Source organism: Schistocerca cancellata, chromosome 6 (genome assembly GCF_023864275.1).
Source record: "Schistocerca cancellata isolate TAMUIC-IGC-003103 chromosome 6, iqSchCanc2.1, whole genome shotgun sequence".
Lineage (NCBI taxonomy): Eukaryota > Metazoa > Arthropoda > Insecta > Orthoptera > Acrididae > Schistocerca > Schistocerca cancellata.
In genome coordinates, this window is record NC_064631.1 from 488,657,317 (window position 1) to 488,682,788 (window position 25,472).

Sequence of the window (25,472 nt, forward strand, 5' to 3'; positions counted from 1 at the left end):
TCTCAATCTCGTCTGCCTCAATACTGGCGCCCCGACTTTCCTCTCGAACTCTACTCATACCTACTCCCACTTGGACCTCTCGGTCTGTTCTACCACTCTTGCCCGTCGGTTCGAGTGGTATGTCCTTTCTGACACCTATTCGAGCGACCACTTCCCCTGTGTCGTGTCTCTCCTGCACCACACCCCATCCCCACATCCTTCGAGCTGGAACATACCGAAGGCTGACTGGGGACTTTACTCCTCCCTGGCGATCTTTCCGGACCATGATTTTCTCAGTTGTGACAGTCAGGTCGAATACCTCACGGCTGTTATCATCAATGCTGCTGACCATTCCATTCCTCGTACTCTCTCTTCTTCACATCGCGTTTCTGTCCCCTGGTGGAATGAGGCTTGTCGAGATGCTATCCTTGCTCGTGCTCGACGACGTGCTTTACGCACCTTTTGCCGCCATCCTACATTGGCGAATTGTATTGGATACAAACGACTTAGAGCGCAATGCCGTAGAGTCATCAAAGACAGCAAAAAAGCTTGTTGGGCCTCTTTCACCAGCTCCTTTAACAGTTTTACTCCCTCTTCTGTCGTCTGGGGTGGCCTGCGCCGGCTGTCGGGCATTAAGGCCCACTCCTCGGTACCTGGCCTGATTTCAGGTGATGAGGTCCTTGTTGATCCTGTGGATATCTCCAACGCCTTTGGCCACTTTTTCGCGGAGGTTTCAAGCTCTGCCCATTACCACCCTGCCTTCCTTCCCAGGAAAGAGGCAGAAGAGGCTCGGCGACATTCCTTCCACTCACTGAATCTGGAAAATTATAATGCCCCCTTTACTATGCGGGAACTCGAACGTGCACTTGCACTGTCCCGGTCCTCTGCTCCGGGGCCAGATGCCGTTCACGTTCAGATGCTGGCACACCTTTCTCCAGCATGCGTTGGCGTGATGCCGTCGTTGTTCCTATACCCAAACCCGGGAAGGATAGACACCTTCCTTCTAGTTACCGCCCCATTTCTCTTACAAGCTGTGTCTGTAAGGTGATGGAGCGCGTGGTTAACGCTCGGTTAGTTTGGATTCTTGAATCTCGACGGCTACTTACCAATGTTCAATGCGGCTTTCGTCGCCGCCGCTCCGCTGTTGACCACCTTGTGACCTTGTCGACATTCATCATGAACAACTTTTTGCGAAAGCGCCAAACGGTCGCCGTTTTCTTCGATTTGGAGAAGGCTTATGATACCTGTTGGAGAGGAGGTATCCTCCGCACTATGCACAGGTGGGGTCTACGCGGTCGCCTGCTCCTTTTTATTGATTCCTTTTTAACAGATCGAAAGTTTAAGGTACGCGTGGGTTCCGTATTGTTAGACGTCTTCCTCCAGGAGAACAGAGTGCCTCAGGGTTCTGTCTTGAGCGTAGCCCTTTTTGCCATAGCAATCGATCCAATTACGGATTGCATTCCACCTAATGTCTCAGGCTCTCTTTTTGTCAATGACTTTGCGATCTACTGCAGTGCCCAGCGAACATGCCTCCTGGAGCGCTGCCTCCAGCGTTGTCTAGACAGCCTATACTCATGGAGTGTGGCAAATGGCTTCCGGTTCTCTGAAGAGAAGACGGTTTGCATCAACTTTTGGCGATATAAAGCGTTCCTTCCGCCATCCTTACATCTCGGTCACGTTGTTCTCCCATTCGTGGAAACAACTAAGTTTCTAGGGCTCACACTGGACAGGAAACTTTGTTGGTCTCCGCACGTCTCTTATTTGGCTGCTCGTTGTACACGTTCCCTTAATGTCCTCGGAATTCTTGTTGGTTCATCTTGGGGAGCAGATTGCACTGTCCTGCTTCGCTTGTATCGGTCCATAGTCCGATCAAAGTTGGATTATGGGAGCCTCGTCTACTTGCCCATCCCTCTTACGCTGTCTCAACTCCATCCACCATAGGGGGTTACGTCTTGCGACCAGAGCTTTCTACACTAGACCCGTCGAGAGTCTTTATGCTGAAGCTGCCGAATTACCATTGACCTACCGGCGTGACGTACTGCTTTGTCGGTATGCCTGCCGGCTGTTGTCAATGCCCGACCACCCCTCTTATCAGTCCTTCTTCGCCGATTCTCTCGACTGTCAGTATGGGTTGTATGTGTCTGCCCTGCTGCCCCCTGGAGTCCGCTTTCGTCGCCTGCTTCGACAATTGGATTTTGCCCTCCCTACCACTTTCAGAGAGGGTGAGAGCCCAACACCACCTTGGCTCCAGGCTCCGGTTCATGTTTATCTCGACCTCAGCTCGCTCCCGAAGGAGGGTATTCTGGCTGCAGTGTATTGTTCATGGTTTGTCGAACTTCGTGCGCGACTTGCCAGTCACACCTTTATTTACACTGATGGCTCCAAAACTGATGATGTTGTCGGCTGTGCCTTTGTCATCGGGGCCGTCACCTTTAAATACCGGCTCCTCGACCAATGTTCCAGCTTTACGGCCGAGCTTTTTGCTCTCTATCAGGCCGTTCAGTATGCCCGCCACCACCGCCATTCATTGTATGTACTCTGCTCTGATTCACTCAGTGCTCTTCAGAGCCTTGGAGCTCCATATCCGGTCCATCCCTTGGTGCAACGGATCCAGCAGTCCCTCCATTCTTTCGCTGAGGGTGGCTCTCCTGTCAGCTTTCTGTGGGTTCCCGGCCATGTAGGAGTGCTTGGGAATGAGGCTGCTGATGCTGCAGCCAAGGCTGCAGTCCTCCTCCCTCGGCCAGCCTCCCATTGTGTCCCATCATCTGACATTAGTGGGGTTGTTTGTAAGAGGCTTGTGTCCTTGTGGTGGGATACTTGGTCCTCACTTCAAGGAAACAAGCTCCGGGCAGTAAAACCGTTCCCAACTGCTTGGACAACCTCATCCCAACCATCTCGGCGAGAAGAGGTCCTTCTGACCAGGTTGCGGATTGGGCATTGCCGGTTTAGCCACCGCTACCTGCTCTCCGGTGACCCACCCCCACAGTGCCCTTGTGGTCATGCATTAACAGTGCACCATGTTTTATTGTCGTGTCTCCGTTTTAGTCAATCTTGTGTTGTCCTGTCTCTGCCATCTACTTTACAGGATATTTTAACGGATGACGCTCAAGCAGCTGCTAGTGTTCTTCGTTTCATTACTTTGACTGGATTGTCCGAAGACATCGAACTCTTTCACTTATTTTATCTGCCTCTTTGTAAGACCTTTCTGGTGCGCCCCCCCCCCCCCCCCCCCCCTTTAGTTTTACTAGATTCTATGTGCTCTGACAATTGTGACTGGGTACTAATGACCTCAGTAGTTGAGCGCCCTTAAACCCCAAACAAAAAAAAAATCTCGGTCCTGTTGCTCTTGTTTTTGTCAAAACCACGAAATTCTTGGGTCTCACACATAATAGGAAACTGTTGGTTCTCCCACATAGCTTATCTGGCAGCACACTGTACCTGATCTCTAAATATCAAATGTGTATTAAATGATACTTCATGGGGAGCAGATCAGAAAATCATCCTCTGGTTATACTGATCCCTTATCTATTAAAAATAGACTGTGTTTCTCCTATACTGAGCTGCACAATCATCTATTTTATGTGCCATCTGAACACAATCCACCATCAAGGCATACATTTGGCCACAGGAGCGTTCTAGACTAGCCCAGTGAAGTGAAGTGTTCATGCAGATGCTTCCGAAGTTCCACTGTAATACCAGCATCATCATCTCCTCAGCAGATACACATCTCATCTGTCCTCTATGCCCAACCATCCATCTTATGTGTCCTTTTTTGATAACTCCCTTGATAACCATTATGGGGTAAGTGCAACTTTCTCGTTGCCTTCCAGAGTTTGCTTTTGTATACTGCTTCAGAAGCATAACCTTAAGTTACCTGCCATATCATCGAGGGGTGAGAGCCTTGAAATGCCTTGGCTTCATGCAGATGTCCACATTCATCTTGGTCTTAGTTTGCTTCCCAAGGACACTACTCTAGACTTAACCTATCGCTGTAAGTTCCTTGAACTTTGCAAGCAGCTTGGAGATAGCACCTTCCTCTACACTGATGGCTGTAAAACCAACTGTGATGCCAGATGCACCTTTTTCATTGGCAACATACATTTTAGATACTGGCTTCTAGTAAAGTGCCAGATTTTCTTTTTTTTTTGCAGAGCTCTCCGCCCTCTATCAGGCCACCTAGTACATCTGATGACACACTTCTGTTGTGTATTAATTTCAGATTTACTTATTGCGCTCCAGAGTTTCTATATGCTATTCACATACCATCCCTTAGTATAATGTATCCAAGAATGTGTCAACTCACTCACTCACTGATGATGGATCAAACATGTTTATGTGGGTCCCATGTGACGTTGGAGTGTTGGGAAATGAAGTTTCTGCTGCTGTTGCCAAGGCTAGAATCAGACTACCTAGGCATTTTAGTTATTCTGTCTCTACAGATGCCTGTGTTGCTGCTTGTAGGAACATTCTCATTCTGGCATGACCACTAGTCTTTTCTATATGGGGGCAAACTCTGGGAAATTAAACACCTCCCCCTCTCATCGTGAGGAGACATTTTTAGCTAGCTGTGTATTGGGCATCGTTGTTTGTCACCACCACTTAAGTGGAGACCCAGCACCACTGTGCTTACTGTAGTGCACCATTTTCTGACCCAATGCTGATTTTATAACCATTTACTACTTAAAGTATGTTTGCCATCAGAATTAAAAGATACTTTAGCATGTAACAGGGTGAGCTGAGGATCATGTTCTGCTTTTCATTTGTCGTAATATGGTCAAGGAAACTGAATTTTCAACTGTTTGAGCAACCTCCTCAAAGGGGAAGTGTTAGTTTAGTTTGTGGCGCCACTGGCATAAAGTGCCATATCTTTTGACCGAGAAGCTTTGATTCACTTTAACTATGTGTACTGAGTGCACTACGTTTATACAGCCGTGTTGTATTCTCCCTGTTCTGTGCTTAAATAAATGTTCGACAGCTAAAGTGTGTTATTACTGATCTAAGACACGTAATATCCACAATGGTGACTCCAATATAGTTGTCATGTGTTCAGGAATTATTTTGTGCTTTGTTTCATCATTAATGGACTTCATGTGCTGGTCCACACTGTATTTGGAACAATGGCTCTACCAGTGTCCTTCTGTGCTAGTGCCTCGAACCCTGTTAACTGTGCTTGTGTCTTTACTAGTGTACCTAATGTGCATTTGGTTAAAAGTGAGAAATTACCTGAGCCCAGCCATGCCGGTGGCCACTTAACCATGACCATCCTGACATGGCCACAGTCAAGTGCAGCTATGCAGAAACAGCATGCTACACACAGAGCATGCCACTTAGTGACATTGTGAATGATGATCATGTGAAGGACATTGTGTTTCACCCCTCAGCTAAGCAGTCCCCTTCGGTTCGGTCTGATGTGCCAACAAAATTCAATAACTGTGGTGCTGCTGGTGTAAAGCACCATATCTTTGGATCCGAGGATCTTCGATTCACTTTGTCTATGTGTACTGAGTGCACTACATTTGTTCAGCTATGCTGTATTCACCTTGTTCTAATGATTGTTTTAAGTTATGACATGGCTGCTTATGGCCTTAGTTGTTTTGTGCTTTAAAGCAGCAACAGAACTTACAAATTACACTTCTTGGTCATTGTGAAAATAACACTACTACATATAAAGATGTGCTCAATGAAGTTGCTTGTTCTATTCTCATAAGGAAATTGGACAGAAATGCTGTTTTCCGGAAGACACTAGAACTGCCATAAAGGATGACTAAGAACAAATTCCCCTTCTGGCAATATAGAATGGTGTGCATTCCTTGAATTGGTATTATTAGTAACTCATCTTTGCATTCTATGTAGTGTTAATGCATTTTGTGGCAAATAAACACGGTTGGGCATTTCTGCACATCATGTCGCCAGTGATTAAGACACAATGTGGATGGTTGATAGAAGATAATGAAACTGCCTGTAGTTGCTTCTTGTGACATAACTGAGTAGGTAGACTAATTGCCTGGTTAATCTTTACTCTGAAGAGCTATGAAAGAGGGAAGTGCATGAAAACAGTTCGGTGACCTAACTTCCCTCGCCCTTCTACCCCACACATGCCTCCTCCCCTCCACTGTGTTGCACCCCTGGAACACAGTTTACCTATTAATACAGTTCTACTGAACTTATATGTGGCACATGCATTGAATATTTATTTTAACCCACTTCATTTAAGGGTAATGTTAGTTTTTACTGACCTGTGAATGAATGTGGAAACTGTTAAAGCCAAAATGAATATGACCTTTTTTGTAGAAAATGTAACGTAGTTTAATGTACCGAGAAACATTTTTGCTAGAAGCTGTGCTTTGATTTATACAAGAAAAAAATATCAGTCTTTAAATCACCCCTACTAAGGACATGACCAGGATTTTATCAAGGGGAGGGTGGAGGGGGAGGATCCAATTTGTTTGAGGATCTTAAAAAGACTCAACTTTTTCATTAATTCTGAATTTCCATAGAGGACAATAAATCATTTTATCCAAAAATGATCTTGATGAAAACTCTAGTGGAGTAGTCTCATTACTTAGGAGTATTGTATTTCAGCAAACCACTAAACAGCTGTTACGCTCCACTCTCCCTTCACCCTCCAAGGTCATTTTACTCTTCTTCTTTCAGTCTGGATTTAAGCTGAGGAAGCGATGGAGAATGTATGAGCACAAATATTTTGTGACACTGGGTTTATTACTGACAATGGTTTTGGAATAAAGAGCACTGTTCAGCTGGGAAGCTACAATAATTTTTGGTGGCAAAAGTACAAATGATTTGGAATTATTCCTCCTCACACTTCAGAGATTTTGACATTTAAGTATGCGTGTATCACTTTGTGCAATGTAAAGCTCATTTTACGGATTAAGGAATGTCCTGTCAGAGAAATACATGAGCCTAAATGAGAAGAATTTAGGATATTATTTATTTATCGTATGGCTTTTAGTGCCAAGATCTGTGAAGAGATGCTTGGTTTGCCTTAAATGCAACTATTTTCATTTAAGTAGAGGGGCTGTATCTTTAAGGGAACTGGAGTATGTCAGGAAAAAAAGGTGGCCTATGGTAAGGGACCAACCCCAGTATTTGCCTAAATTGAAAATGGAAAACCGCAGAAAATCATTTTTGAGGTTGCCAGTGGATGGAGTCAAACCACCTTGCCTCCTGAATCTAGGGACTGCTAGCTTGGCGGCTGAACACACACAGCTACACAGTCAGTGCAGAATTTGAAAACTAGTAGTTGTACATTGTTTCAAAATAAAATAAAATGCATCACTACAAAATACTGAATTCTGACATTGCTTGATTTTCTTTTCTTTTTTAATTTTGCATTTTCAGTCATTTCATATGTGGGTGTTTTAAGATTTATGTTTGGAATTGCTGGCTTCAGTTATTATAGTAGGCCTTATAACAAGAGTGTAAATAGACTTTGGATGAAAGACTGAGGGAGGGATACTGGGGACAGGGGGTTTGGATGACTTCAAGCAAAATCATTTTAGAAATGAACTTCAGAATGTGCTGTCACCACATAACCCCTTCCACTCTCCACAGACCCCTCCCCATTTGTTCATAACTGCTGAAAACAGTGAAACTTCCTAGCAGATTAAAACAGTGTGCCAGATTGAGACACACTCGGGACCTTTGCCTTTTGTGGGCAACTGCTCTACCATCTAAGCTACCCAAGCAAGACTCTCAACCCATCCTCACAGCTTTCTTTCTTCCAGGAGTGCTGCAATGTTTGCAGAAGAGCTTCTGTGAAGTTCGGAAGGTAGGAGATGGGGTATTGGCAGAATTGAAGCTGTGAGAGCGGATTGTGAGTCGTGCTTGGGTAGGTCAGATGGCAGAGCACTTGCTCACCAAAGGCAAAGGTCCCGAGTTGGAGTCTATCTGGCACACAGTGTTAATCTGCTGGGAAGCTCTTGGGAATTAAACCTCCTCTCAGTGGCTTGGCAGACCTCCACTCAACCCCCTCGCCATGAAATCATTTTAGCTAGGTTGTATCTTGGGCACTGTCTTTCTAGCTGTCGCCATTTGTTAAGTGGTGCTCCCCCAACACTTTCACATTGACCTCAACCTTTGGTGGTTTGTCATTTCCTGATAGAATGCCCTTCCTTAACCACTTATGTTCTCATTTATGTTTGCCATCTGAGTTATCGGCAGTTTAGGTGAATGACACGGGGGCTGTCAAATATGTTTCACTTTTTATCCATTGTAGCAATTTGGTGAAGGGCATTTAAGTTTTAGTTCAGGACCTCCATTGTCCCTATGGTGTATTTTATGGACCTTTCTCAGTCACGATTTTTAGTGATCTTTCATTCCATCAATTGGGCTTAATGTATAATCACTTTTAACTCATTTTTTGTCTTCATGTTCTATGGTTCTGATATGAGTGTATGACCAGTCACTTTCTGTGCCCTAAAAGAAAACAACATTCGTAATTGAATTGGAAGGATTCAGGTATGGGTGAGGTTTTCTCTCACCACTGATGTGCCCTGGAAGACTATTTGTCTGCTCCGACCCATGCATTGGCTTGATCCATGTACTTCTACTTCTTCTTGAATTCCTTCTCAGCTTTGGCATCAATATTGCTTTCAGTGCCTAAAGTTTACTGCTCCTAGATACTTTCATAATTAAATTAAATTTCTGGTGGACATTACTAACTCCATCCACTTGACTGAAAGACTGACTTCACTGTCTGGTCCCAAAATCATCAACCAACCAGTAATTTTTTTTCTGGAATTTTTACTGATGGACCATGGACCAAAGCAAACTAATTTGATGGTACTGTGGAGCCTCATCTGCCCATGCCCACAAAACATTTTAGTGAGTAAAGATTGACATCCATCAAAGTCAGCGAGTGTCAAATTGATCACAACAGTGTATAGTATAATTTGTCACTCAGTATGATCCTACTTAAACTCCTATAATTCATTGATGATGCCAATTTCTTCTATTGCAATCTGCCATGAGACATAAGTTCTGTGAACAATGGACCATATTAAGAAACTTGCTTGCAGAAACATTCTGACTAGTGATGAAAGTACTGATATCAATCCAAATGTCCATGAAGTTTGACTGTTCTTTCTACTGAATATTTCTGTTTAGACTTCACCACACATGGAAGGCATGGATAATCTTCCTTCATATTGCCTACAGAATTGGTTTCAAGAAATTTTGTACATAGAAAGCTCTTATCAGTGTGCAGAAATCATGTCTCTTTCTGAAGCACTTCTATACGTTGGTGGTCTACTTACACCGTGCCACAGAACAAAACTTTTGTCTGTTCCTTCACAACTTGGTTGAATCCATATACAGTGACACACTCCTTCCCTTTGATGTGTCAGTCTCCAGTGTCTGTGTCAAGACATTGCTTTGGGTAACTGCTTGTGGTATCTTGAAAGCTGTTTAAGGCTGTTGGGTTTCTAGCTGACTTCATCGATGTGGCACAATCTTTGTGAGTGTCAGTGTTAGCATCATTTGGTGAAAGATCAAACAATGTGGTTGAACTGGCAATAACTTAAAAAAAAGTGTCATTATTCTGATCAGTTTGATGCAGCTCCAAATGAATTCCTCTCCTGTGCCACTCTCTTATTGTGGTATAATTTATACACAAATTTCCCAGTTAAATTTTTTTTCCCATATGTCTTCACTTACAGTTTTTAGCCTGTAACTGCCTCTAGTACCATAGAAGTTATCCCCTGATGTCTTAAAACATGGTTTATTGTCCGTCCCTGCTTCTTCTCAGTTTCATCACATATTATTTTCAGTGCTGATTCTTCTGAAAATCGCCTCATTTTTATTCATCTACCAGGTTTTAAACATACAATGAGTACTACTAGGTCACACCCAAACAGGCTTAAAAGACATAATTAGTCGAATTATGGCTGCATAAAGATGTTATAGTAGTCATTCCTTCCACACTCCAAATGCGAATGGAACAGGAGGGAGCTTAATGATACCGTAGGAAGCACCCTCTGCCATGGATTTCAGTAATTTGCAGAGTATGGGTGCAGATACAGGTGAGAAGGTGTATTACTGTTGCCACAACACCTGCCCACTACAGGACCTCATGACAGTTCACATATCTGTCATGTGATAAAGAGACTTATGTTAGTGTCAAGTTTCTAGCAAATGAGACAGAAACTGAAATTGAGGGTAGCAAAACAAGATGAAATACTTAACTCCATTTTCAAACGTTCCATTGCAAAGAAAAACCTTGGAGAACAGGCCCCATTTAATCCTCATATCAATGAAAAGATGAATAAAATAAGTATTATTGCCAGAGGTGTTGAGAAAAAGCTGAAATTGTTAAAACTGAACAAAGCTCTAGGTCCTAATGGAATCCTCAGCAGATTTTGTACCAGATTTGTGGTTCTAACTACAGTGTATTGTAGATCCCTTGAACAAAAACCCATTTCCATTTCTTGGAGAAAAAAAACACAGGTCACACCCATCTACAAGAAGTGTAGTAGACGTGATCCATAATACTACTATCCAGTATCCTTGACACTGACGTGTTTTAGAATCTTAGAATATATTCTGAACTCAAACATAATGAGGTATCATGAACAGATTGATCTCCTCAATGCCAACCAGAATGGATTGCAAAAACATGGATCATGTGAAACCCGACTTGCACATTTCTCATGTGACATACTGAAAACTTTGGATCAAGGCAGTCAGGTAGATGCAGTATTCCTTGATTTCTGAAAAGCATTTGACAAAGTGCCACACCTACATTTGTTGTGAAAAGCATGATCATATGGTCTATAAAATGAAATTCATAACTGGATTGGGGACTTTTTGGTAGGGATGACACAGCATGTTACTGTGGATGGAAAGTCATCAGATGTGAAAGTAACTTCAGGTGTGCCCTACGGAAGAATTCTGGGCCCCTTGCTGTTCATGTTGTATATCAATGATCTTGCAGAAAATATTAACAGTAATCTCAGATGGTTTGAAGACAGATCAGTTACCTGATCTGTGATGAAGTACTGTACGAAAGAAGCTGCATAAACATAGTCAGAGCTGGGTAAGATTTTGAAGTGGTGCAAAGATTGGCAACTTGCTTGAAATATTCAGAAATGTAAAACTGTGCACTTCCTCCAATGAAGAAAAAAAATAAAAATTAAAAAACTAAAAAATAAAATGTAGTATCCTGTGACTGAAATATCAAAGGTTCTCTGTTTAAATTGGCCAACTTGTATGAATACCAGGGTGTACCTCTTTCTATGGAAATGAGGTAGGATGATTACATAGGCTCAGTTGTGGGTAAAGCAGGTGGTAGATGTCCACTTATTGGTAGAATATTGGGAAAGTGCAATGTGTCTACAAATCAGTTTGCTTAAATATCAGTTGTGCAACCAGTTCTAAAATATTGTTAAAGTGTGAGGTATCCATACAAAATAGGTCTAACGGGGGATAATTGAACGTCTGCAGACAAAGGCAGTGTGAATGGTCACACATCAGTCTTCCTGTGCACCACACATGAATGGAATGGGAAGAAACACTAATAATTGATACAATGGGATGTATCCTTTGCCATACACCTCATGGTGATTTGCCGAGAATAGTTATAGATGCAGTAGAGATTAGTTACCTCATTTTCTAAAACATTATAAGGTCCCTAAGGCTTGGTTTGTTACTTTAGCCTTCTGTTACTGGATAATAGACATGTAACACTGAACTCACAAATGAATAAAATATTAATGTGTGTATATTTTGACCATACCTCAAATAGAGCAATGTTATGGTGATCTACCATGAGAGATTAGTCACCATTACTGTCCACAGAAGGCCCCATGTTGTCTGTGGTGAAATTTTCAATTGCAACTTAAATACATTGTGGGCAGGCAAAAAGTTCTTGCAGTCATGGAAAATCAGTGTGTCCATTTTGTCTGTCATATGCAGCGGAGTTCAAAAGATGACAGTTGAATCTGGTGCTTTCATTGGGCTTCTGTAGGGTACATGTTTTGTTTGTTTGTTTGTTTGTTTGTTTGTTTGTTTGTTTGTTTGTTTGTTTGTTTGTTTGTTTGTTTGTTTGTTTGTTTGTTTGTTTGTTTGTTTGTTTGTTTGTTTGTTTGTTTGTTTGTTTGTTTGTTTGTTTGTTTGTTTGTTTGTTTGTTTGTTTGTTTGTTTGTTTGTTTGTTTGTTTGTTTGTTTGTTTGTTTGTTTGTTTGTTTGTTTGTTTGTTTGTTTGTTTGTTTGTTTGTTTGTTTGTTTGTTTGTTTGTTTGTTTGTTTGTTTGTAGCAAATCCCAAGACACATTGTGACTCTGATACTAGCCTAGTTTACAGAAAGAGTTCATACAAAAACTGGTTAACTGAAATTATTCCATGTCTTTAGAACAATGTTGAAGTTCCAATATAAAATTTAGTAAATTCAGTTCTGTCAAGTGTTGCTAAATGTACTACTCCTAGAGCGCTAGGCTCACAAGTTGTTCAGGAGGGCTTCTGTGAAGTTCGGAAGATAGATTATGCACTGGTGGATGTAAAGCAGTGACAACCAATCATGAGTTGTGCTTGGGTAACTGTCAGTAGAGCGCATGCCTGCGAAAGGCAAAGGTCTCAATTTAGTCTTGGCCTGGAACACAGTTTTAATCTGGTAGGAAGTTTCGTATCAGCTCACTCTCGACAACAGTTGGAAATTATATCCTACAATCCAATATGTTACCCTCAACAGCAAACATTCATCAGAGACAAGGGTATTGTCATAGTGCCCCAGGGAAGAGAGATGAGGCTGCTCTTATCTGTGCACATAAGTGATCTGATGGACAGGGTGGGCAGCAATCCACAGCTATTGGATGATTATGCTGTTGTGTATGGGAAGGTATCATAACTGACTGTAGTGGAATAAGAGAAGACTTAAACAAAATGTCTCATTGATGTGATGAGTGATAGCTTGCTCTAAATGAAGAAAAATAGAATTTAATGCAGATAAGGAAAAATAATTTAGTAATGTCCAGTGGCAGTAGTTGGCTGCTTGACACAGCCATATTGGTTAAATATCTAGATGTAATGCTGGAAAGCAATATGGAATGTAACAAGCTTGTGATGACAATGATGGGGATGAATGGTAGACTTTGATTGGTTAGGAGACTTTTAGGAAAATTTGGTTCAGCTGTAAAAGAGACTGTGTGTAGAATGCTAGTGTGACCCATTTTTCAGTACTGATAGAGGGATTGGGATACCCTCTGGGTCAGATTAAAGAAAGACATCAAAGCAGTTCAGAGGTGGGCTGCTAGATTTGTTACTAGTAAGGTCACTCAGCATACATATATTAGAGAGACGCTTTGTGAACTCAAATGGGAATCTCTGGAGGGAAGACCACACTCTTTTTGTGACACATTATTCAGAAAATTCAGAGGACTAGGGTTTGCAGCTGACTGTAAGATGATTTTACTGCCGCCAACATACGTCATATAATGACTGCAAAGATAAGAGAAATTAGGGCTCGTATGGAGGATTATAGACAGTGGTTATTCCCTTGCTATATTTGTGAATGGGACAGGAAAGCAAATAACTAGTAGTGTTAAAAGATGCACTCCACAATCATCATCTTGTGGTTACTCACAGAGTATTATGTAGGTGTAGATGTAGCTTTATAATTATGGTTTAAAAAGGCATTTTCACAAAAGTGGCCACTCTCTTTCCACCTGGATAACTTCAGACATATGGTAGCTGCATTTAAATATGGATTGTAAACAAACTATCACACAAATAGCAAATGTTTTAACAGTTTTGACTTGGTTATTTTAAGGTTTTCCTTTCAAACAAATACAAAAAAACTGCCATAAAATATTTTTTGAAGTTTAGATAACATATGAGAAGTTGCTGATAAATACAAAGGCACTGTTACTGATAAATTTAAATTGTCTATTTTGGGCAATTTGAAGATATATTTACTTTATATTGTATATAGTGCCTTTTGTATGAAATTGTAATTTCAGTTGAGTGCTCATACAACTTACTAAATATAATGAATGAGAGGGTAAACAAATCAGTCATTCCTTGGAGCTGCACAGTATCCTTTTTACCCTTATTCTATCAATTACTCTCACCTAATCTAATGTAACTTTGTTTCAGATGTCATAGACCCAGGGATTCACTATTTTCATGGTCATCAGGATTTGACAACTTTGTCGGATTTGTTAACTGGGCATTCCTGCTGCTTGCTATTGGTGGAATGAGATTGCTTCTGGAGAATCTAATAAAGTAAGTTATCCACTGACTAAGCTGATGGTTTTAAGAAGTGAATTGTTTCAGGGAATTTGAAAAGAGAATACTGGGACATAATTAATGGAAGAAATAAAAGCAAAAATTTCACACAGTTGAATTGCTCAGTGATCAGTAGACATGTAAACAAAATGGAAAACATGCTAAGCTTTAGGATAATATCCATTTTCAGAGGTAACTGGTGCGTGCACACTCACACTCTTAAAATTTACTAGTCAGGACATAGTTTACTTCTGGGTCTTTCAGTGCTCTGTCAAATTCTTCTCACAGCATCGTATCTTCCATTTCACCTTCATCTACATTCTCTTCTGTTTTTATAATATTGCCTGCAAGTTCAGCTCCCTTGTACACCTCTAGTACTTCTTCCACATTTCAGCTTTCTCTTCTTTGCTTAGCACTGGTTTTCAATCTGAGCTCTTCTCTTTTCTCAGAAATGTCTTAAATTTTCCTGTAGGTGGTATCTCTTTTTTTTTCCCTTAATGAAATATGCTTCTAAGTCCTTCAAATATGCCTTACAGCCATTCTGCACTTCCTGTCACTATTTTTTTTGGATTCTTGTATTCCTTTAACCTGCTTCATTTAATGCTTTCATGAAATAAATGCAATATCTCCTGTGTTATCCAAGAATTTCTATCAACCCTTGTCTTTTATTTATTTGATCCTCTGCTGCATTCACCGTTTTTTCTTTTAAGCTATCCATTGTCTTTTACTGTATTCCTTTCCCTTTGAAAATTTCAACAACCTATCTGTCCATTTAAATTATATTCTAAACAAATTCTGGTTCTTTCAATCCGTTAATGTCCCATCTCCTTAATTTAATCTCTCACCACCACCACCACCACCACCACCCCTCCCCACATTATCTACATTAAATGTCAAATAAAAATCTTTTCTAAATTTAGTTTTCCATTTTCTTGTTACATAGCTCTAATACCATCCTTAAAATTAATTTAACTATCAAATAAAATTGGTCTGCAATTTTATAGAGAACAATCAGATAATCACTACAGTTGGAGGTTTAAACTGTCCTCTTGCTATCATCATTACCTTAAATAATTTAAAATTCCAGATTAACCCATTAGATAAGACAACTGCTGTCTTCACCATTTTTCGAGCATGTACTCATCCATAATGATTCCACTCCACTCCAGAAGAGTTGAAGGGGAAGGAAGAGGGGCAAAGAAAAGGGGCTGGTGAGGTTTAGGAAATGGGGAGAGCTTGGGAAAGTTGCCTAGAATCCCAGGTCGGTGGAGACTTACCAGATGGGATGAGAAAGGAAGACTGATTCTCTTGCTGCCACTTAGTGAGGAGAATTTTTATGTCTCAAATTACATTTTTTTAAATGAGTATTTTAATTAATTTTGATAAGTTGATTGCTATTCTCATTTCTGCTACACCTCATTTAGATTGTTCATTCAATCCAGTTGATTCTGTAGATCTTCTTCACTCTAATTTAGGATAGCAGTGTCATCAGTGAATCTTACCATTGGCATTTTTTCACCCAGAATTTTAATCTCACTCCTGCACCTTTCTTTTATTTCCATCATTGCTTTTCCTGTGTATAGATTTAGCAGGAGGGCCCTTTTTAATCCAAGCACTGTGTTCTTGGTCTTAGTCATACTATTCCACTTTGGTTCTTCTAAGTATTTTAGATACCCATTATCATCTACAGTTTACATCTACTTTCTTTGGAATACTGAACATATTGCACCATTTTATTATTCTAAATAAATTTTTTACATTAAAAAATCTTTTGAAAGTGTGTTGATTTTTCTTAAATCTTGCTTCCAGTATGAACTGCAGTCAGAACTGCCTCTTGTGTGCTTTTACCTTTCTTAGAGCCAAACTAGTTTGGTTGGCATTTCCCCCATTGATTTTAGAAATTCCAAAGGAATATATCACGTCTGCTTCATTTGATCCCAAGTCTTCCTGATCTGTGTTGAATTCTGACTTCAATACTTGTGTCCCTATGTCTTGCATATCAACTCTCATTTCTTCTTTCATCATCATTCCTCATCCTTGTAGAGGCCCTCAATGTAATCTTTCCAGATATCTGCTTTCTCTTCTAGTGGAATTCCCACTCCATACTTAATATTGTCCCCCATGCTTTTGATTTCACTGAATGTGTTCACTTTTCTCATGCTAACACCTTCGTATGACTTATTTCTTCACGTTTCCCTAACAGCCATTCTATCTTCACTTCCTTGCACTTCATATTTACTCCATTCTAGTTTTATTTATATTGCTGTATCCTTGTCTGTCCCTGAATATTTGTTTCCTTCTTTCATTAATCAGTTTAAGTATTACCAAAAGTTTCTTAGCAGGTGCTTGCCTAGTTCCTATGTTTGTCCAGCTTTTGTGATTGGCCTTTTTTAGACATGTCCATTCCTCTTCCACTGAACTGTATTGGTCATTATTGCAGTATCTATAGCCTTAGAGAACTCAAAATGCCTATCATTATCTCTTGGTATTTCAGCACACCAGTTCTTTCCACATTGGTTCTTACAGACAGTTCTTATACTCCAGCCTCTCTTCATCACTATTAAATTGTGATTTGAGTGTGTATCTGCTCCTGGGTATGCCCCACAATTCAACATTTGAATTCAGACTCCATCCAACCTAGATGTAATCCTGTTGGAATTATACCATGTTGCTGGCTATTTTCCAACTATACCATCTCCTTTCTGATTTATGAATAGTGTATTTGCTATTACTAGCTTAAATTTATTGCAGAATCCAATTACTCTTCTCTTCTTTCATTCTTACTACAGTCTAAATTCTCTTGTAACTCTTTTTACTAGTTCTTACCCTACTACTGCATTACAGTCATTTGTGAGTATTAAATTTTCATTTTCCTTCACATACTGAATTACCTGTTCAATAACATTATATACTTCATCTACCTCTTCATTTTCTGCTTGCGACATTGGCCTGTATACTGTTTGTGTTGGTTTTATGTTGATTCTGATAACTATGAACTAAATTATCAGAAGAAAAGGTCTACATTTTATGCACCCTTTACTTCCATAGGATTGCTGGAACTTCACTTTAAAGGTAATGTGCATTACATTTTTTTAATATTTTGCTCACTTTCATTAAGCATCAGAGTAAGTGATTGTATTATATGGAACATAAACAACATGTATGAAAAGTTTCTTGTTCTTCTCTTTCTCTCTTCAGATATGGAATACGCGTTGACCCGAGACAGTGGATAATATTCCTTAGCGGACAACAAGAGGGGACAGCAGAACATCCATCTGTTGTGCTCTTGATGTGTAAGTTGTTATAATTATTATAATCATCTTTCATGAATAATTTCATGATTCCTGGTAAAAAGAAAAAAAATGCACTTGGTGACCAAAGAAACAAATCAGTTGGGAAGCAATATTAATGAACAGTAGAGGAAAGCAAATATTGTCAGTCTTAAGCATTGTGAAATTTTAGTAAAAGGCCCACATACAGCTTCATCTATCTGTCCACCTTGATAACTAAGTGGTCAGTGTGGCAGAACGCCTTGCAAGGGGACCGAGTTGGATTCCCAGCTGGGTCAGGAATTTTCTATGCATGTAGACTGGGTGTTGTGTTGTCATCATTATATATTGTATCATCCTCAACAACACAAGTCACCTCAATGGTTTCAACTAAAAAGTCTTGCACCAGGTGACCTGTCTACATGATGGGAGGCCCTATCCAGATGACATTTCATTTTATGTACTAACTTTCCTCATACTGTTTCCATTTTGTACTTAGAGCTCAAATTTCCAAGTTTAATAAGTAAACAATGTGCATGGTGTGCTGAAAAAGTGAACTGTCACATTCAAGAAGAAAAATTATAGCAGTGGTGGTGGTGGTGGTGTCATATCTTCATTGCCAGAAACTCTGTGTGTACAAAGATGAAGTAAAGCACACACCAATCTCTTTACTGACAATGGAAGTATTCCATAGATGAGCCTACGATTTTTAGGGTACAGTTGTCTGTATCACTTAGTATATTCTCATTTATAAGGCATTATGGTTACTGACAACAAACTCATATATGGCCAGAAGTTCTGTCATAGGTGCTCCACAGCTTTTGTGAAGTTGATAGGTTGTTTCTGAAAAATGAGTGGTTGTGTGTGTCACTACTTTGTTGTTCCAGCATTGCACTGATTTCCATTTGGTTAGTGTCGACCACTAGTGTCAAAGGTGCAGCAGGCTCAGGGTGCATCAGTAGTGCAGCATCTTGAATGCTCTTTTTGACCACATGAAATGCCACAAAAATACTATCAGTCCATGTTATAGGTGGGTTACCCTTGTTCTTTGGGCCAGTGAGCACTGCAGTTAATCGTTACTGTAACTCTACAGTGTGTGGCACATGATGGCGATAAAAATTTAATGTGCCAAGGAGTCAATGCAATTCCTCAGTTGTATTTGGGCATGAAACCTGTAAGATGGCTTTCACTTATAAGGCAGTGGAAGTGGTCCTGCTGCTGTTATCTTATGCCCCAATAAATCCAGTTGGGGCTGGCCAAAGACAAATTTGGCAAAGTTCAGGACAATGCCATAGTGTTCCAACTGCTGAAACACTTCTGTTAATTGCTGCCAACTTTGCTTTGCCAATGACAAAAAACTAAAATATCATCCACGTTAAACAGTAGCAAAAGTTGTGTGTTTTAGCAATGAGTCAATGAAGCATTGCCAGGTTTGAGCAGCATTTCAAAGTCCAAATGTAATAAATCTGGTATCTAATAGGCCAAACGGAATGATTATTGCTGTCTTGGGAATGTATCAGTCGGCTACAGAGATCTGTGAGTATGCTTTTGCACAGTCCAGGATGCTAAAAATAAGTGCACCACTCAACATATCTTCCAGTAACAATGGTACTGGGTATCTATCTTGTATTGTTCAGGCATTCAGGGCTCTGTAGTTACAAGGCCACCATGCACCATCCTTTTTTTGGGACCAAATGTAGTGACAAAGACCAGCAGCTGTTGGAAGGCCACATTACACCTTCAGGAATCATACTGTCAAATTCTGCTTTCACAATTTTAAGATGATCTGAAGCCAAATGTAGTGGCCTGCGAGACATGAGGGACCATCAGTTGTCTCCATGTAGTGGACAGTGTCATGCCTCACTAGCTTAGGAGCTCCACGTGGTCGTATCAGAGCTGGAAGTCCCTTCAGCAGCTCCACTTACTCACTGTCCACTATCTGTATTACTTTGGCAATATCAACAGCTGGATTTTATTAAAATCCTGACACTTTTAAGCCTGTGGTGGTGTTGTCATGTAGACATGAGTATTTCATGTCCAGCAGTAGATTATAATGAGTGAGGTAGTCTGTTCTGATGGTAGGTTAGGCTCATCATAAATCCAGGTCTAGTCACAAACACAGAGCACTGTACATTGTCATGACAGTTGCATTCTGCATTCAGGGAGAATAATGTGGGTGGTTGCTTTCCGTGCAACATAGTCCATAGTTCTACATCTACATCCATACTCCGCAAGCCACCTGACGGTGTGTGGCGGAGGGTACCTTGAGTACCTCTATCGGTTCTCCCTTCTATTCCAGTCTCGTATTGTTCGTGGAAAGGAGGATTGTCGGTATGCCTCTGTGTGGGCTCTAATCTCTCTGATTTTATCCTCATGGTCTCTTCGCGAGATACACGTAGGAGGGAGCAATATACTGCTTGACTCTTCGGTGAAGGTATGTTCTCGAAACTTTAACAAAAGCCCGTACCGAGCTACTGAGCGTCTCTCCTGCAGAGTCTTCCACTGGAGTTTATCTATCATCTCCGTAAAGCTCTCGCGATTAGTAAATGATCCTGTAACAAAGCGCGCTGCTCTCCGTTGGATCTTCTCTATCTCTTCTATCACCCCAACTGGTACGGATCCCACACTGCTGAGCAGTATTCAAGCAGTGGGCGAACAAGTGTACTGTAACCTACTTCCTGCGTTTTCGGATTGCATTTCCTTAGGATTCTTCCAATGAATCTGTCTGGCATCTGCTTTACCGACGATCAACATTATATGATCATTCCATTTTAAATCACTCCTAATGCGTACTCTCAGATAATTTATGGTATTAACTGCTTCCAGTTGCTGACCTGCTATTTTGTAGCTAAATGATAAAGGATCCATCTTTCTGTGTATTTGCAGCACATTACACTTGTCTACATTGAGATTCAATTGCTATTCCTTGCACCATGCGTCAATTCGCTGCAGATCCTCCTGCATTTCAGTACAATTTTCCATTGTTACAACCTCTCGATACACCACAGCATCATCTGCAAAAAGCCTCAGTGAACTTCGGATGTCATCCACAAGGTCATTTATGTATATTGTGAATAGCAACAGTCCTATGACACTCCCCTTTGGCACACCTGAAATCACTCTTACTTCGGAAGACTTCTCTCCATTGAGAATGACATGCTGCATCCTGTTATCTAGGAACTCCTCAATCCAATCACACAATTGGTCTGATAGTCCATATGCTCTTACTTTGTTCAATAAACGACTGTGGGGAACTGTATCGAACGCCTTGCGGAAGTCAAGAAACACGGCATCTACCTGTGAACCCGTGTCTATGGCCCTCTGAGTCTCGTGGACGAATAGTGCGAGCTGGGTTTCACATGACCGTCTTTTTCGAAACCCATGCTGATTCCTACAGAGTAGATTTCTAGTCTCCAGAAAAGTCATTATACTCGAACACAATACGTGTTCCAAAATTCTGCAACTGATCTACGTTAGAGATATAGGTCTATAGTTCTGCACATCTGTTCGGCGTCCCTTCTTGAAAATGGGGATGACCTGTGCCCTATTCCAATCCTTTGGAATGCTACGCTCTTCTAGAGACCTACGGTACACCGCTGCAAGAAGGGGGGGCAAGTTCCTTCACATACTCTGTGTAAAATCGAACTGGTATCCCATCAGGTCCAGAGGCCTTTCCTCTTTTGAGTGATTTTAATTGTTTCTCTATCCCTCTGTCGTCTATTTAGATATCTACCATTTTGTCATCTGTGCGACAGTCTAGAGAAGGAACTACAGTACAGTCTTCCTCTGTGAAACAACTTTGGAAAAAGACATTTAGTATTTCGGCCTTTAGTCTGTCATCCTCTGTTTCAGTGCCATTTTGGTCACAGTGTGTCTGGACATTTTGTTTTGATCCACCTACCGCTTTGACATAAGACCAAAATTTCTTAGGATTTTCTGCCAAGTCAGTACATAGAACTTTACTTTCAAATTCATTGAACGCCTCTCGCATAGCCCTCCTCACACTACATTTCACTTCGCCTAATTTTTGTTTGTCTGCAAGGCTTTAGCTATGTTTGTTTGCTGTGAAGTTCCCTTTGCTTCCGCAGCAGTTTTCTAACTCGGTTGTTGTACCACGGTGGCTCTTCTCCATCTCTTATGATCTTGCTTGGCACATACTCATCTAACGCATATTGTATGATGGTTTTGAACTTTGTCCACTGATCCTCAACACTATCTGTACTTGAGACAAAACTTATGTGTTGAGCCATCAGGTACTCTGAAATCTGCTTTTTGTCACTTTTTCTAAACAGAAAAATCTTCCTACCCTTTTTAATATTTCTATTTACGGCTGAAATCATCGATGCAGTAACCGCTTTATGATCGCTGATTCCCTGTTCTGCGTTAACTTTTTCAAATAGTTCGGGTCTGTTTGTCACCAGAAGGTCTAATATGTTATCGCCACGAGTCGGTTCTCTGTTTAACTGCTCAAGGTAGTTTTCAGATAAAGCACTTTAAAAAATTTCACTGGATTCTTTGTCCCTGTCACCTGTTATGAACATTTGAGTCTCCCAGTCTATATCCGGCAAATTAAAATCTCCACCCAGAGGAGGGTATTCTCTAACCTAAAAACCCCATGTGCACTCCACATGTACTCCGCTACCCTTGTAGCCACTTCAGGCGTGTAGTGCACGCCTGACCTATTCAGGGGGACATGGTGGGGAAATCTACTCGAAATATTTTCCAAATTATCCTTCAGGTGCTCAGCCACAACAGCTGCTGAGCCAGGGGGCCTATAGACACATCCAATTACCATGTCTGAGCCTGCTTTAACCGTGACCTTCACCCAAATCATTTCACATTTCGGATCTCCGTCAATTTCCTTCGATACTATTGCACTTCTTATCGCTATAAACACGCCTCCCCCTTCACTGTCCAGCCTGTCTCTGCGGTATACATTCCAATCTGAGTTTAGGATTTCATTACTGTTTACGTCTGGTTTCAGCCAACTTTCTGTCCCTAGTACTATATGGTCGTTGTGACAGTTTATTAATGAGAGCAGTTCTGGGACCTTTCTATAGACGCTCCTGCAGTTTACTATTAGCACATTAATATTGTTATTCCCTGTTGCATTTCGCCTACTCCTACCTTGCCGCGTCTCAGGAGGCGTCTTGTCAGGCCTAGTGAGGGTATTCTCTAACCTAAAAACCCCATGTGCACTCCACATGTACTCCGCTACCCTTGTAGCCACTTCAGGCGTGTAGTGCACGCCTGACCTATTCAGGGGGACCCTACATTTCTCCACCCAATAGCGGAGGTCGAGAAATTTGCACCCCAGATCTCCGCAGAATCGTCTGAGCCTCTGGTTTAAGTCTTCCACTCGGCTCCAAACCAGAGGACCATGATCGGTTCTGGGAACGATACTACAAATAGTTAGCTCTGATTCCACCCCTCAAGCGAGGCTTTCCGCCTTCACCAATTCCGCCAACCGCCTGTACGAACTGAGGATGACCTCTGAACCCAGACGGCAGGAGTCATTGGTGCCGACATGGGCAACAATTTGCAGTCGGGTGCACCCAGTTCTCTCTATCGCCGCTGGTAGGGCCTCCTCCACATCTCGGATGAGAGCCCCCGGCAAGCAGACAGAGTGAACACTGGCCTTCTTCCCCGACCTTCCCGCTATTTCCCTAAGGGGCTCCATCACCCGCCTAACGTTGGAGCTTCCAATAACTAATAAATCCCTCCCCCCCGTGTGCCTGCTTGGACCTTGCTGAAGGAGCAGCAACATGTCCACTCACAAGCAGAGCGGGCGATGCCACACGGCCAGCCTCCACATTGACCCTCCGCCTCGTACGCCGTGAACGCCGCTGAACCCGCCACTCCCCTTGGGGAGAGGGTAGCCCAACCGCGCCCGGTACCCGCGAAAATGTCTTGACACCAGGGACAGTGGGTGAAGCATGTAACACCTGGGGTGTACCTTGCGATGCACCAGACTCCCCACTGCCGCTACACTCTGAGGCAGCAGCCTGAAGATGGCTGACAACGGCCATCAACACGCTCAGCTGTTCGCGAACAGTTGCCACCTCCTCCTGCATCCGTACACAGCAGTCACACATCCTATCTATCCTAAGGAATCAATTTACTGAAGAGAGTTAATCAACCTTTAACTAGACTGCTAACTCACTAAAGGCGGCTGTTTATTGACTAAACTGTGGTTGCTAGCCACTTCTTGTAGAAAACAATGAAAATAGCACTACCTGTCTCTGGACTGTATTGAAAACAAACACTAGCACTACTGGCACTATGGTTGACTAAAGGGACTCTCTCTGACTGTATTCAAAACAAACACGAAATCTATGGAACTATTAATAGCACTCGACAATTAAATCTTCCTAAAAGCAAAAACACACGGAAGAAGTGACAAGTAAGAAAAATACAGTTAATACTTAAATTAAGGTAGCTCGCTGCACAGCAGACGTGAAGCAGACGGCAGTTACGACGACACTTAAATGGACAAATTGGATCTAGAGTCTATTAAATATTTCTGGCCACTGATCTCTCTCACACACACTCAGGCACTGACTGGAAATCAGAGGAGGCACCTATTCTGAACGCCATTGCCTTTTGGGTAACTGTAGGGGTTATGCATGTGTGCACTTGCTCACCAAGTTTCTGGTGATACCAGAAGATATCTTGCTGCTCAGGTTTGGTTGTTGAAAAGGTCATCAGTGACCTGCTGCGCAAGTGTTGGCAGTATTACTCATGCTTCTGTCATTGTTCAGATTGTAGAGTTACGTTCACTGAACTGCTTCATCAATAAATCTAGCTTGGCTGCCAAGGCATCATAATCTACACTTGAAACACTTTGCGTCACACTAGCACACTGCGCAGTGATTGCGCTGACAGTAGCCAGTGTCATAGCATCTTGGATCTTATCTCCCAACTCCACTATTACATCCAAAGATATGTCAGACTGCGATGCTATAATTTCTTTAATGGGCTGTGACAAATGACTGCTCCATATTGTGCATAATAAGCTGTCCAGAATGGTTCCCATGTCTAATTGAAAGAGTAATTATGAAAGGTTAGCTGACTTTCTGAATAAAAATAAAATACTGACTAATGCTCAAAATGGGTTTAGAAAGAACAGATCCACAGAAATGGCAGTCTTCCAATTCATGAAAATGGTTCTAAATGCCTTGGACAAGAACGAAGCTGTGGGATATTTTTAAATTTATCTAAAATATTTGATCTAATCAGCCATGACTTACTGCTTGTGAAATTAGAATTTTATGGGGTCTGGGGACTTGCCTTCAAAGGGTTAAAGTCTTGTCTATCTGATAGACAACAGAAAGTACAAATATGTCATTAAGGTAAAGAGTAACTTTGACTTCAAAAACCTAGCTATGGAGTGCCTCAGGGTTCTGTGTTATGCCCTCTGTGGTTCTTGGTGTATATAAACGATTTGCCAAAGCATCTGACAGTTTCAGAAATGGTGATGTTTGCTGACAACACTAGCATTTTTATAAAAGGATACACTGAGGATAATCTACAGCAGAGTGTCTCTAGAACAGTAAATGGATGGGAAAATGGTTTAGTGATAATGCTTTGATCATAAATAAGAATAAAACAGTATTGATGAATTTCAGTAGTATTGAAAGTAAAGCTAGATGAAGAGTAAAAGCTGAGTTAGGAAACTGTTATTGCACAAGCTCCATACACAAAATTCCTAGGTATATGGGTGGATGAGCACTTGAGATGGGAAAAGCGTCTAGAAGTTTTGAGTAAAGAACTAGGCAAATGATGCTATGTGCTAAGAACGGTTTGGAAATGTTGCAACACTGAATCATTGCTGTGTGCCTATTATGCTTATATGAACAGTTTGCTTAGATATGGTGTGATATTTTGGGGAAATATAGGTAAGGAAAAAAAGCTTTCAAACGTCAAAAAAAGGTCTATTAGAATAATGAAAGGGGTTCCCTGTAGTGTATCATGCAGGGAAATATTT

At 41.4% G+C, this 25,472-nt stretch overlaps 1 protein-coding gene across 1 annotated transcript in view; it reads left to right on the forward strand.

Annotated features, from left to right (window-relative positions):
- The window catches only part of LOC126191425 (diacylglycerol O-acyltransferase 1), a 127,606-nt gene that overhangs the window by 66,008 nt on the left and 36,126 nt on the right, over nt 1–25,472 (forward strand). Inside the window, exons 2-3 of the mRNA XM_049932302.1 lie at nt 14,085–14,213; nt 17,415–17,509. Of these exons, the coding sequence (XP_049788259.1) occupies nt 14,085–14,213; nt 17,415–17,509 (224 nt within the window). The remainder of the gene's footprint in view (nt 1–14,084; nt 14,214–17,414; nt 17,510–25,472) is intronic.